This window comes from Physcomitrium patens, chromosome 11, assembly GCF_059467195.1.
Source record: "Physcomitrium patens ecotype Gransden chromosome 11, ASM5946719v1, whole genome shotgun sequence".
NCBI classification, from domain to species: Eukaryota; Viridiplantae; Streptophyta; class Bryopsida; order Funariales; family Funariaceae; genus Physcomitrium; species Physcomitrium patens.
In genome coordinates, this window is record NC_143420.1 from 14608883 (window position 1) to 14622993 (window position 14111).

Sequence of the window (14111 nt, forward strand, 5' to 3'; positions counted from 1 at the left end):
TGTGCATGAAAAACATTGATAAAAGTGGAAGTAAGATAGAGACGCAATTATCAACAATAGTGTTTTAGCAAATAAAGGGGTGCATTGTAACATAAAAACATTAACATAAATATCACAATTGTTGGTATACATATGATAGAAGATGATTAATGTATTTTTTAGGATTTTGTAAGTTAATAGTTGATTGAATGTATAGACGTAAGTGTACTTATTATATCAATATAAATATATATAAATACATGCATATATTGGATTGTATATAATTAGAATTATATATTATATAATTAGAATTATATAATTCTAATTATATATGTTATTTAAAATTTTAATTTTTTACAACACTTGTAGATTAAAATTTAAAAATTTTATTCACTTTTTAAACATATTATTAAAAAAAATACAATACAAAATTTATAGAATCAAGTGTGAAAGTAACTTTAATCAACTATTTATAATGAATTTATTATTAACATGAAGAATTATTCTTAAACAAAATTTAAACACAAGAGCTATTTTTTACTTTGTTTTAGACAGTATTAAGCATTGTTAATAAAATCTTTACAAAAAAAGCCTAAATTTTGCACATCACATCCTAATAAAAAATTATAAATTTCAATAAAAATATATAATTTAATTAAAAAGTATAAAACCACTATGACTTGAAATTATATTGCATGAGGATATATATATATATATATATATATATAGGGTTTTCTTTTTTTGCCACCACAACCTGCCACCCACTTGACATATTATTTGTCTTTTTTGTTCCAATAAAAAACTATTATTAGATCCAATCAGGTTTTTTTGAAATTAATAAAAAAACTCAATCTAATTTCAATAAAAAACAATTAAAAATTAATAAGAATAAGTTGTTGCAATAGCAAAAATTATGGTGACATTGGCCTATATATAAATTGTAAATTTATTATAAAATATAAATATATAACAAAAATTGTTGTTATGTTGAATTCATAAAAGTAATCCAAAATAAGAACACCTGAACTTCACTTAAGCTTCATAGGATACTTTAACATTTAACAAATTTAAAAAATTTAAAAGAAATGTATGTCTGTATTTTTAAAATCTCTACTATTGAACTCGAAATTTCCTTAAATATCTTTGCATTAAGCTCTATTTTGAATGAATTTTTTCTAGTTCACACATTGTAAATGGAATTTGAGTTAATTATTTTAAAGAAATATCTTAATGAGTCAAAATTATGCTGCACTTTACCTAAAAAACAATTATATACACTCTAAAAATAAAATAAGTTAATAATTGTATTGATTACTCGTTTTGCCTATATTTGTAATGTTCATATTACTATAAACTATGATAGAGTTTACCACTGGTTGTTACGTGGTTATAAGTATAATTGTAAATATCCTATTCGTTTTACATATTGAAATAATTCAAGTAATGAATTAAAATCATTCACTAGAAATCAAAATTTTAAACATCATGGTTTTAATTAAATTAAACGTTTTTTAAATATTTTTAAAAAAATTTGGAGCTTTATATCTATTAATATTATCTCTCAACGAAAAAGATTTATCCAAGATAATTTACTTGATTTAAACTACAACTTTACAAAAACATAAATATTATTTATCAATATTGACATTTGTAATCTTTATATGTTTCAATGGGAATAGTTTATATTGTGCTTAAAGTTTTACAAAATATTTTCAACAAAACTTTTCATAGCTCATGGACATAAAAATATACAATCAAGTGTTATTATTTGAATGCAATGTTTTACTGTGGCAATGAAATCATGTTTATAAAACTTCATACTTGAAAATAAATTAACAAAACAAAGTTATGAGCACATGAAGTTTTTTTCATTTTTTGTCTTTCTTTTTTCTTTTTTCCTATTCATAGCATACAAGAGATTTAAGGCATAAGATCGTTTGTGTACAACTATACCTCCATCAAATCAATTAACATGGATCTCATTTTATTCAAATGATTTATAATCAATAAAAATTCGAAAGTAAGGATGAGAACATATTCATTCACAAGAAGCTGAAGTATATTGTTGTTAATTTTTGTATACTTTCTTAACATTTCTTGTATATGACTAATTGTACAAATGAAATTAATTCTTGATTGATTTAAAACTTCAAAAACTTTGAACCACTTTATTTTTTTAATAACTTTTGAAATTCAATGAATTTTCATTTTTTATTCAAAAAACAAAAAATGTACATTTTTGTTGGTTTTTTACATAATCGAACATCTTGACAAGGAGAATTGATCAACTCCAACCAATGGTTTGGTGGGGATTCTTGTTCCTAGAGGCAATTCTTGGCCTTCCCATGGATCTTCTATGACTTCTGCCACAAATCTATGATAAAACTTGTTTCAAAATTTTACACTTTGTGCAAGTGTGGATATTGTATAAAAATTTAATATGCATATCATGACGGTTTCCAATGTATTTTATGTTGAATATAAGTCATAAAAATTTCATTTTGTATTTGCTATCACAATTACTTGTTCTGAAATCACTTGAAAAACTAATATTGGATTTGATTGAAAAATGAATTATTGAATTGTAGTTAAAAGAGAAATCTTACAACTTGATAGGAATATTAGGTTTAAATGCCTTCACTTTCACATTTTGCATTGCATTCAACACTGGAAAACCATACTCCTTCACTTGGCCAAATATAGTGTGTTTTCCATCAAGATGGGGACTCTAACATCAAAAAATCATTGCAACATTTATTCTTAAATACTCACAATGATCATGTTATCAATGGTAACCATTTTGGCATGAACATGAAGCAAAGCACAGTCAACTGAATGTGACAAAACAAAGCAAAACAGTGAAGAATGATAATTGTGTTGGAGTTGATTACCAAATTGCAAAAAACCTAAAGAATACAAAATATTCATTAATTGATGATAATTGTAAAGTCAAGTTGTTACATTGTGCATACAAAATAATTTAAAACTTCCAAAGGGGAAACCAAGTAACTTGCCAAAGAACCCAATACAACAAAGTAGACAACATATTCCTCACCGGTTCAAACAATATGAAGAATTGTGAAGTATTTGTATTGCGTCCACTATTTGCCATTGACACAATCCCTTTTCGGTCATGGCTATGCTTTGCCGTCATCTCATCTGCAAATTTGGGGCCATAGATGGATTCACCACCTCTTCCTGTACCTACATAGATTCCTAATTTTGTTCAAGAAAAAAATAAATTCATTTGGATACTAAACTTTAAAAAACATCTATAATTGTATTTATTATTTTGAGATTGCTTGGATGTCTCACCTGATGGATCACCACCTTGACACATGAAGCCTGGAATAACTTTCTACACTACGAAAGCATGGTTTACAATTAAAAAGTGGTTGGATCAAATAAAATATAGAAAAATATTTATTTGATAAAATGAAATTAATAGATAGATACATGTTGTTGCAATACACACACACACACACAAACATATATATATATATATATGTATGTATATATAAATACAATAAAAGAGTGAAATTTAACATGATTTTAAACTCTATTTCTTTAAGTAATAAATTAGATTATGCAGATTATTCTTAAGTACAAGATATCAGAGCTACACAAAAGGACTTTGTACATGAAATGTAGTGCCATCATAATAACCTGCCTTGCACAATTCAAGAAAATTCCTGCATGTTCTATACATCCAAGTTGAATGAGATATTTGGTAAAAGTGGCTATGAGTATTATGTTATTAATTAACTAATATATATTTACATATTTTTATATATTTTCATATGAATGTATTGACATACAATAAGTACCAACCTTGGTGAATCTTTCACAAACAACACAATTTCAAGTGTACCATGTGTGCATGACAATATTACAGCCATGTCTATTGTATTGCCAATGAAGAAAAGCTGGTCTTTAATACATCTCTACAAATGTTTCAAATCAAAATTAAGTCTTATTGTTGTAACAATAAGATATAACAATTTTTTCATAACTTTCCTTTTCATTATAGAAATATGGCATTGGATGAAATGCATTTCATCTTAATTTATTGGTATAAAATAGTCTCAAATATTTGTTGTAATGTTGACCTAAATACACTTGAGATTTTGAACACAAACCTAAAATTGCAGATTTGATTTGTATTGATTCACTTCTGAATTTATTGATGGAACATAAAATTATGTTGGAAAGACAAGAAAAATTAGCTTGATTAAATCAAGTGTGCCCACCAACTATTGTATTTACATTGTTTGAAAACAGAACCTCAATGTTTTTCGTATTTGATTCTAATTTATTATTATTTTTTAATAATCAGTACATAGGATTTAAAATGAAATGAGAAAAGAACATGGAATACTTAGTTTTTTATTTATTTCACTTATTAAATGAAAAAAGGTTACAATTAATTTTATTTATTTTTAATAATAAGCAAGTTGTTATTCGAAATTATGTTTTAAATTTTTTGAAAGTTTACAAATTACTAAATTTTGTATGCCTCATTCTTCTCTATAACAGTAAAATAATTTTGAATATGTTGGAATGCATAGTAAGTGTTTGAATGGCATGTGATGTTGTATATAATTGCCAATTGGCAATAAACATTTTATTTATATTCAGTACATCTATACCCAGAAAACTAAAGTGTTTTTTATTCATAAATATTTGTTTTTGTATCATATATACTTACATCAAGTTACTTATGTACTATAAACTAAAAACTTATAAAAAATTCACATGTGTTAAACACAGCATGTCAAGTTTATGCATACTGTTTGATGTGCTGGCTAATTATGCTTAGGTTAGCATTTTTATATACAAAACACAATATTGCTTGATACTTTGGGTTTTGCTCTCAAATAATGTAATTAAGTTAAATTGACCTAATGTTTTAAAATTACTAATTTCATCCTTCTATTAATGTTACATTTTATTCTTTTTTACCAAAACACTATATCTAAACCATGAAATTTGTGTTTCTCAAAATGGTTATAAAGTTTTATATTCAACACCATAAACTGTTACAACCATTTCACATCCATGATTTATTCAAGTCATATAAAGATTTTTAAAAAACCTAGCAATAAATAAAAAAAAAAATTGACGAGGATTAATTATGTTTTTATCTCATAAAATAACAAAAAAAATATATATTAGTTCCTTATCAAAAGAACATTTTGTCACATGGTTAGTAATAGTATAAAATGACAATAATGTTTGATATAGAGCACAAAGTCAGTCAATTTCGTAATTTGTTGGCAAGAGGGTTGATTATTAAAATTTTGATAATGGTTAGTCAATTCTAAAGAACAATAAAAAGTCTTTAAAATGTCTTATTAAATGTCTTACTTGTTGTCTAATCCCTTTTAATTTTACCTCTGTAAGATACATCTTCTTTTTAAATGTTGTAATCCAAAGAATTCCCTTCGAGTAACGTAAATGTAATAAAAACTTTAAAAGTATTAAATTAGATTAAATCTTATATACAATCGTAAAACTTTGAATTGAAATATATTGAAACAATTACATAAACATAAAAAAATGCTCATAAACACCAGGTCAATCATGTTCGTGACCATTTCCATCCATATAGAAAGAATAAATATTCTACAACTAATTATACTAGAAAATAAAAATTGGAGATGCGTTCTTGCCATAAATCTCAAATGATTGGATATTTGACACATGCATGTCATACTTCAAAATGCTTTGTTAAAATGTTCCAAGAAAATAAGAAACTTCAAGCTAAGGCTTGTGAAGTTTATACTATAGATGCATCAATGGATTCAATTGGTGTTGATGATTTGGAAACTTATATGAATGAGAAAACCTCTAATTATGAATCAAATGATACGCTCATTGATTCTATAACAACACATACTATCCTATGACATAGATATTTTTAATTGAAAAATCTTCAACTTGGCAAACTAGAAATTTGATGACTATGGCTGGAACAAATGCGTTTCATTTCCAAGAGGGAATAATAATGATAAAATTGCATGCAGGCTCTATCATAAAATGTAAACATGTAATTTTTGCACCCTCAGCACCTTGAAGTTTCATCAGCTATTGAGATGTGTATGCCAATGGTTATCACCTCTCAACTCTAATTCTAGATAAGCAAGAGGTTTTGGTTCTTGAATAGAACCATAAAGTTGTAAAAAAAGTCTTAACTGAGACAAATGATTTATATCGGATTGCAATCCAACTTCCTATTATATTTAATTTTGTATCATCTATAATAGAGAGTTACATTTTTCTTTGGCATGGACGATTAGGACATCTAAGATCTACATTATTTTAGAAGATAATTTCATATATAATTGAACATAATTTACGATATGCAAATGCAAATTCTACAGAATTATGTCATGCATGTGTGCAAGGCAAGATGATTGTTCGGCTTTCAATTTGGAAACTTCCACAAGAATTACCACCAATGCTTAAAAGGTTGCATGGTAATATTTGTGGTCCTATTAATCCAATATTTAGACCATTTTGTTATTTTTTGATCTTTTGCATCAAGCAAACAATCACATGTTTCATTATTAACATCTCAAAATATGATATTTTCTAATATTATATCTATGCTTATTTATTTTTGAGTACATTATCTTGATTATCCTATCAAAATGTTATATATGGATAATGCAAAAGAATTTGCATCAAAGTCCTTTGAAGACTATTGTACTATAATAGGGATTGAATTGACATATTGTATTCCATATGAATATGCTCAAAATGGACTTGCAGAGTCATTTATAAAGCATATGTAATTCATTACCTAGCCACTCCTTCTTCATGCAATTTTACCTGCATCTATGTGGAGTCATGTAGTTTTACATGTTGCAACATTAACATGCCACTGTCTTTCTTCTCTTGAAATTATTACACCATAAGAACTCATTTTAGGTGGTGTTCCAAATGTATCTTACCTACGGATATTTGATTGCCATACTTGGATTCCAATACCAAAACATCAATGGCATACCATTGAAGCACATCGACGAGAAGGCATATATGTTGGTTTTGATTCACTAGATATTATTCGTATAATTGACCCATTAACTGGCACATTATTACATGCATATTTTCATAATTGCCATTTTGAAGAGAACATATTTCCATCTCTTCTAAGAGGAGTATTTAGTCAATAAAAAAATATAATACTTGCATTTGGAGCACTAGAAGCATTTACAATAAATCATGATCCTAAAACATCTTTGGTTGAAAGTAAAGTTGCCAAGATTTTGTATTTAAAACGGATTGCAAATGAAACACCACATGACTTCAATGATGTGCCTCAGATTACAAGAATTTCAATTAATGAGGCTCAAAATGAGCGTGCTTGTATTGCAATACCACTAACAAATATACTTCAAGTTAAAACATCAACAATTGAAAGGAGTCATGGACCATATAAGCAACTATGAAAGAAAAAAGCTATAACATAAGGTGATTGTGATATTTCTTTGCATAAGAAGAAAGTCTTTGGTCCAATTGTGGACAGTCTTACTTCTCGCCTTGTGAAATATAAGATGATATTAATATGCAAGCAAGATGCTAAAGATCAAATTATTTCGCTATAAAGCTTGTCTTGTTGCTAAAGGATTTACTCAACGATTTGGCATAAATTATAAATCTATATATTTTCTAGTCATGGATCCAATTACATTCCGATATATTATTGGAATGGCAGTTTATGCTACCCTTGAGATGTATCTCATAGATATAGTAACTACGTATTTGTATGGTTTACTCGATGTAGATATTTACATGAAAGTTCCACCTAGTTTGAAAACAAGAACTCCAAATATACCTACTCCAAGATAATATCATGGTATTAAATTATACAAGGCCTTATATAGTCTAAAAAAATCTAAATACATGTGGTATCAATATCTTCAAGATTATTTAATTATAAATAAGTTTGTAAGTGATCCGCTAATTCTTTGTTTATTTATCAAACGAGATAAAATTAGTTTTGTGATCATCGTTGTATATGTTAATGATCTTAACCTAGTGGATACTAGATCTATATGCATTGTAGTTACTAACCTACTTATATGTGAATTTGAAATTAAAATATAAAAAAAAAAAACTTTCTGCATTGGTCTTCAGATTATGTATGTCATAGATGGTAGCATTTTTTTCTACCAACTAACGTATATTAGACAAAACTTATAGAGATTCAATATGATTGATGCTTATCTATTGTCTACACCAATGATTGGATGTGATGGTCATGATTTATACCTTTTGTACAAGGAAGATAAAAAAATATTAGAAGAGCAATATTCATACCTCGCAACAATTGGAGCATTTTTATATTTAGCCACATCTACCAGATCAAATATTACATTTGGAGTTAGTGTTCTTACAAGACACAGTGCATGTCCAACACTATATTTGATTGCCATTGTCGGTAGTATTATCAGAACAAACAAGATTCAGCTGTTTTAAGCCAGTGCAACAGATAAGCATGCACACAACGCAACGACACGAAGCTTTTCTCTACCCTTCTTGCTGCTACTCTTGCTGAGTTTTCGCATGCAAGCTAACCATTTCAGGCCTGGAAGCTGCATCGTAGATGCTATTAAGGACCTGAGAATTCTTCTATAAAACTGGAGATCCGGACATGAGATCATCCTCAAATGAGTGCTAGTGCGGCCTTTCCAGCGACTGCCACTTGACTTCAACCAAAACCTCTTCAGCACGACGTTGTTTCTCTGCAAAATTGACTGAGTGGGCATTCGACTGAAGAAAATCAGGGTGTAGGCAGGGTGAAGCTTACCAGGGTGAAGTACAAAGCGCTGTCGGTGGCCAATGTGTCTGAAGAGACGCTAAGAACAAACTTTCACGGACAAACTTGAATGATCTCAGCAGGACCTTCTGAACAGATTGGTGTTCTCATCCTTCGCTAATCCGCCTTCACGTGTTGCTGCCTGCAACGTCCTGTTATTAGGTGCTCTCCTTCCTTAGCAAAGGAAATTTGATTTTGATATTGCCTGCAGCACCTGAATAATTCCTCTTCCACACATGCATGATTCGAGGGCCAAATTGCTACACCCTGGTTCTGAAAACTGAGAACCTAGAGAGAAGGGTTTAGGGGGTTAAACACCTAGACAAGCTTCCATTGGCTTGAGAGTTTTACCAAGAAGAACCAAATACAAACTGCAAAATATTCTGAAGGGGTGCTCATATTCACTTTCGCTACATGGTACTTGTGAAGAACTTAGTGGATTCCACAAGAAATAATTGGATTTGTATTGCTCATTTCAGTCCTTGAACTGAACCAGAAAGCACATCTTTACAGGTCATGATGGTTTGAAATACATGCCATTGAGCGAAGAACAAAAATTTATACAGAACAGAGAACTTCTACGTTACTGCTTATGTCTTGAAGAGGTTGATCATCAGCAACCTCCTGAAAAACGTGATGATTGGATGCAACAAAGGGCATTACTGCAGTTATACCAGTTCGGACATTCTTGCAGTGATCGCACGCTTCGGAACATGTACTGTGATTATTTCCGACACTCACGGCTTCAATCTAACGGAATAAAATAAATACAAGTTTGGCCGGGAAAAGTAATTGTAATTGCACAAGAAACCTGCATCAGAACAATAGAGGTGTTAAATTTAACAAGGATATTAACACGGCTGAGTACCCCGGGCATATTCTGAACAATGTCAGCAAAAGGAACCAGAAATAACATACCTTGCTAATGAGGGCCTGATTTCTCAAACAGATCAGCTTCTTCAACAAGGTGGATATTGTCCTCGATGATCCTGTCCTCGATTTCCAGAAAATGCTCGATAGATTCAACCTCTGACTTCCCAGCATTATTTCGCTCATCTGGCCAGTTTTTGGAAATAAACGCCAACTTTTCTAAATGATTTATGCCTAGTCTGCGCCGCTGTTGAGAAAGAATCACACCTGCTATGCTGAAAATGTTTTCGATTTCAACTTGAGATCCGACGATTCCCAGGATTTGTCGAGCCAAGAAGGCAACATTTCGAAATTCTTTCTCATGCTTTCGCCACCAGGCAAGGGGGCTGTCGTACTCCCCATCAGCAACATGCAGCCTTCTGAACAAAGATAGCTCAGATTTCAACTGTTCTAAGATCACTTCCTCCGCTGATGCTTGAGCTCCAAAGATGGAATTCTCAGAAATGGGGGTAACAGGTTCCTGACTTTGAGCTGTTGGATGTAAGCGCTTGTAGCACTGCATCAATAAGGGTAGCAGGACCATATTATCATACTCTAACACGATAACCACAACCTTATCTGCTCCGACGTAGTCGCGCACAAGACCTAACCCCTTAAAGCGTGGGTCCAACATGAGTGCCAGCATGTTGTGCGCGTTCTGCCGCGAAAAGTTTGAAGCAAAAGATAATAAAGGCTCAAGCACAGCCAATACCTCATCTTCCATTCTTGACTTAAGATCCAAGAGCTCACTATCAAAGTCGTCACCATTGGACGCGGCTACTTCACTGGCAAGAAAGCGAGTTTGTCGAAAGTGAATAAACAAAGACAGAGCTGCTGCAAGAGCCTCGGACAAGAACCAGAAACCTGTCTTTTGCTTCAGAACACTCTGCTTAACAACAGGGACAAGGGTTTCAGTAGCAGCTCTTGCAACGGCCCATGTTTGTGAACTTGGAATTGGGAACTGCAGCTCAGGGCTTTGTCTAGTAAAGAACGAGGTGATGGCTTCAGCGTAATGCAGGGACTCCTGGAAAAACAATGCCCTTGATGCAAATCTCTTCTTGACAGGAGGTTTCAACGTCCGCGGTAGCAACTGCTTCTCCGCACAAACCTTTTCCCATTCTTGCCTTCCTTTTCGAGTTTGTTGAATCCACGTAATGGATTTTTGTAGAGAACCTTGAACATCCTTCAAACTGACCGCCCTAAACCCAGCACAAACCTTGAAAACAACACACACCAGTCAAATTAAAGCAGTGTGTTATAATCTCATTTTTGTGAACTTCGGCAGAAAAAGACCGTACAAATATAACTATTACAACGATAACAGGAAATCAAAAAATAGCTAACTCATGACTATTGCAGAATGCTTAAACCAGTTATTCGATAAAACTAATCTATTCAAAACATGTTGCACGAAGTAAAAAGCAATTACGTATATACTTGGTTAAGGTTTGTTTAGCTCTAAGCTGACCTTAGAGTTGTCAGTTGCATGCTCGCAACATTTTGAAAACGCATGGCCGAAGCAAGCGCCCGCGTAAGGTACATCCATTTCCAAGACCTCACAAGAAGCCACAGAAGCCAATGCTGAGGTTATGATATCCAGGCTGCCGCCTTCATCTTTAACGTATGCAATTATACGCGTCGAGAGATTGAAGCGGCTCAGAATATCCTGCAGCTGCACTTCTAACGGCACCTCTGCCATGCTAGATGTCTCCAGGAGACCAATAGTGACGTTGCAAGGAACCCACGCATCGTTAAGGAAGTTGACAACTACGGCGTAGGTGCTCCACTCTGAACACGACATCCACAAATCAAAAGACATCGTAGCCGTGGTGCAACCTGTGAGAGCAGGAATGACGTATTTCTCCAATGTCTTCGCCTCTAACTTCGGAATCACGGCATCCAACAACTCAAGGCGTGAAGGAAACAGAAGGCGAGGGCATTGACTCAGCAACAACCTTCTCAGCCAAATATTCTCCACACTGGAGAGTGGTTGATACGCTTTCAAAATGTACAAAGCCAAGTCTTCAAGGAATTGTTGATGTTGCTCGTCCTCCTTTTGTGGGTTGGTGCCTGCATATACATTAGCTAATGTGCCTGGATATCCATAGGCTAATGGGCTTGGAAAAGGACCAGGTCTCTTCTTAGAAGGCTGACGAGGTGCAACCTGAGAAGGTTCAGAAGAACTTCGTAATGCTTTGTACCGGCTGAAAGCCTGTGGGTGCTCAGCATGTACATGTCTTTTCATGGCGGACGTGCCATGTTCTTTGTTGTACAGCACCACGCCTTTCCGACAACGTGTACTGCGGAGACCCAGTGTTTCCCTTCTGCTAGGATGGCAAACGATGCATCTCATAAGCTGAGGCTTGACGAGGTCTACAGCACAGCTATCATTCGTTGTGAAGAATGCCCATGTGGGGGAATTTCGGTGGTACACCCTCCAGAATGCCTGCTGATTTTCCAAAGCAGTAAGCTGCTCCATCATCCCCTCTTCAGAATCTTCTGCACTCCTAGAGGAAATCACAACAGCATTACTTCCATCACCGGGCGCTAACGCATGTCCTTCAGTCATGGAGTTTGAATTGAGAGCGGCCATAATGCAGAAACTAGACAGTGTAAGGAGTACACAGCAATCCAATTACTCGGTGCAGCACCGTGTCCAGTAAAAGCTGCCGAGAACATCCCAGACACAGTTGACGCTTGCACGGAAGGAATTTCAGACTTGAGAGGACAAGCACCTGCGCCTGCCAAAACCTGTAGTATGGATGAATAACGAGTCCCTTCACAAAGTGAGAGCTTAAAGTAGTCCGTGCAGTATTCGAAAGCACAATGATGAAGTGGAAAAGAAAAAAACGAAGAAAAGAAAAAGAAAAGAACATGATAAGTCCGTAACATGTCCACCTCAAAATCAGTGACGACATGTAAGCTATACTCCTCAAGTTTCAAATTACACTTGAATGTGGCTGCTTCTGCACTGAACTTGTCCCTCATAAGTGAGACACGTTTTCAACAAAGCACTCAACCATGTCCAAAGATGGAGAGAAGCGACTATGGCATCTTACAGCTAAACTAGCTGATGTCGGACACGACCCTCGGGTCACACAATGAAAAACGTTGTCCATAAAAACAACTCGTTCCAGCACTCTTCAAAACTCACTCTCTATCACCTCAAACCGGATTCACGAACCGAAGTTTGAAACGAGACTGAGCTACCGTAACACCACCTATCTTGCCAACTACCGGAACACATCGCGCCCTAACCCTAACCCTGCTCTACCACAACAATCGTGCTAAACACCACCCCCAAGCTTTCAAAACAATCAGCACATAGACACCCGCGCGGACATGTCGTCACTGATTTTTCAATGTAGTTTCCAATGGGCCGAAACATAAACCTCGCAACCTGCAGTGACTCGATCGTAAAGACTTAAACGGCCGACTAGGCTGCACGAAAATTTGCAGGGATGATGGGAGCAACCAACCACCGAGAACTTGATTCATGGAGACTTCCAGGCGCATCGCGCGCAGACGAAGCAACGAATTCATAGGAACTTCACTCGATTCGGAAACAAAAAAGAAAAAATAAATAAACAGAAAGTGACGACGACGACGACGAAGAAGATGTTCATACCCTTGACTGGCCCGGCTCCAGTGAGCGTCCAGACGCGCTGCTCGCAAGACCCTGGGGTTTGTGGTGCGGTGCAAAGCCCGGCGACGTTATGCCTGGCTGCCTGCCCTCCCTGCCCCTCAAACCCCTGTTCTGTTCCCCCCCTTTCCCCCCCTCCCCCCCCTTCGCCCCCTCCCTTGGCCTGGTGGGTATCTGCGAGATGAAGTGCCCGTCCCACGTGCTATCCCTGCCGTCCTTTCCCCTCTCGCATCTTGACGGCTTTGCTGCGCCCGGGTTGATACCTCTCGAAAGGCCCGGACCCCGGGACATTATGCTTTGTGGTGGAATGAATGTCTGGAAGGGCATTTTGACATTACTTTGTTCGAAACCAGGGACATTAAGGAGAACCACTCCCATGGACAATAAAATAGATCCACTTTCGATGAAGAATGTGGTTGGTTTTTAACTGTGGTTGGTTTTTAACGCTTGCAGACTTACTAACAGGATTTTTTTTTTTTTTTTTTTTTTTTTTTTCTTCGTGATGGATAGAATGTGTGGGTCTATTTAACATTTCCATGTATATATATATATATATATATATATGTGATGAGCATATTAGCTTTTGATTTTTTCAATAAATTAAATAATAATAATAATAATAATAATAATAATAAATCTTGTTAGTGATCATGCAATATGTGGTGGTTTTCTTGCTCTCTTTGCTTTTAAATACATCATAAATGTTTATTTGAAAAACATGGTATTTAAATTTATTTTCTTGAACTAATCAATATA

General features: G+C 33.9%; 2 protein-coding genes across 11 annotated transcripts; both read right to left on the bottom strand.

The window, feature by feature from the left end:
• Window positions 1-2108: 2108 nt before the first annotated feature.
• On the bottom strand, window positions 2109-5561 carry LOC112288470 (uncharacterized). Of its 8 annotated transcripts, none has more exons than XM_024532667.3 (7): window positions 4119-5561; window positions 3811-3923; window positions 3620-3671; window positions 3295-3337; window positions 3035-3177; window positions 2586-2707; window positions 2109-2353 (listed from the first exon to the last, which is right to left on the bottom strand). In XM_024532667.3, the coding sequence occupies exons 2-7, from the start codon at window positions 3876-3878 to the stop codon at window positions 2230-2232; spliced, it is 552 nt and encodes a 183-aa protein (XP_024388435.1). In that variant the 5' UTR covers window positions 3879-3923; window positions 4119-5561; the 3' UTR covers window positions 2109-2229. The 8 variants fall into 8 exon arrangements, with proteins under 8 accessions (XP_024388435.1, XP_024388434.1, XP_024388433.1 ...); XM_024532666.3 differs by having other exon boundaries at window positions 3035-3183; XM_024532665.3 differs by having other exon boundaries at window positions 3620-3680.
• Window positions 5562-9243: 3682 nt separating this feature from the next.
• LOC112288880 (putative AC9 transposase) lies at window positions 9244-13467 on the bottom strand. 3 transcript variants are annotated; one of them, XM_024533574.3, is made up of 4 exons: window positions 13341-13467; window positions 11181-12463; window positions 9722-10928; window positions 9244-9614 (listed from the first exon to the last, which is right to left on the bottom strand). In XM_024533574.3, the coding sequence occupies exons 2-3, from the start codon at window positions 12303-12305 to the stop codon at window positions 9726-9728; spliced, it is 2328 nt and encodes a 775-aa protein (XP_024389342.1). In that variant the 5' UTR covers window positions 12306-12463; window positions 13341-13467; the 3' UTR covers window positions 9244-9614; window positions 9722-9725. The 3 variants fall into 3 exon arrangements, with proteins under 3 accessions (XP_024389342.1, XP_090110504.1, XP_090110503.1); XM_090254378.1 differs by lacking the exon at window positions 13341-13467 and adding an exon at window positions 13192-13314; XM_090254377.1 differs by lacking the exon at window positions 13341-13467 and adding an exon at window positions 12611-13271.
• Between the last annotated feature and the right edge of the window lie 644 nt (window positions 13468-14111).

Bases quoted from the DNA above. Each gene is read 5' to 3' on its own strand.
- LOC112288470 (XM_024532664.3), bottom strand. From the start codon at position 3,878: ATGGCTGTAATATTGTCATGCACACATGGTACACTTGAAATTGTGTTG. The intron at 3,338-3,619 runs GTACAAAGTCCT...TTCGTAGTGTAG, and splicing joins ATGATGGCACTACATTTCAT to AAAGTTATTCCAGGCTTCAT. The intron at 2,708-3,034 runs GTGAGGAATATG...TTTTGATGTTAG, and splicing joins TCTTCATATTGTTTGAACCG to AGTCCCCATCTTGATGGAAA.
- LOC112288880 (XM_024533574.3), bottom strand. From the start codon at position 12,305: ATGGCCGCTCTCAATTCAAACTCCATGACTGAAGGACATGCGTTAGCG. The intron at 10,929-11,180 runs GTCAGCTTAGAG...GTTGTTTTCAAG, and splicing joins ATGCAACTGACAACTCTAAG to GTTTGTGCTGGGTTTAGGGC.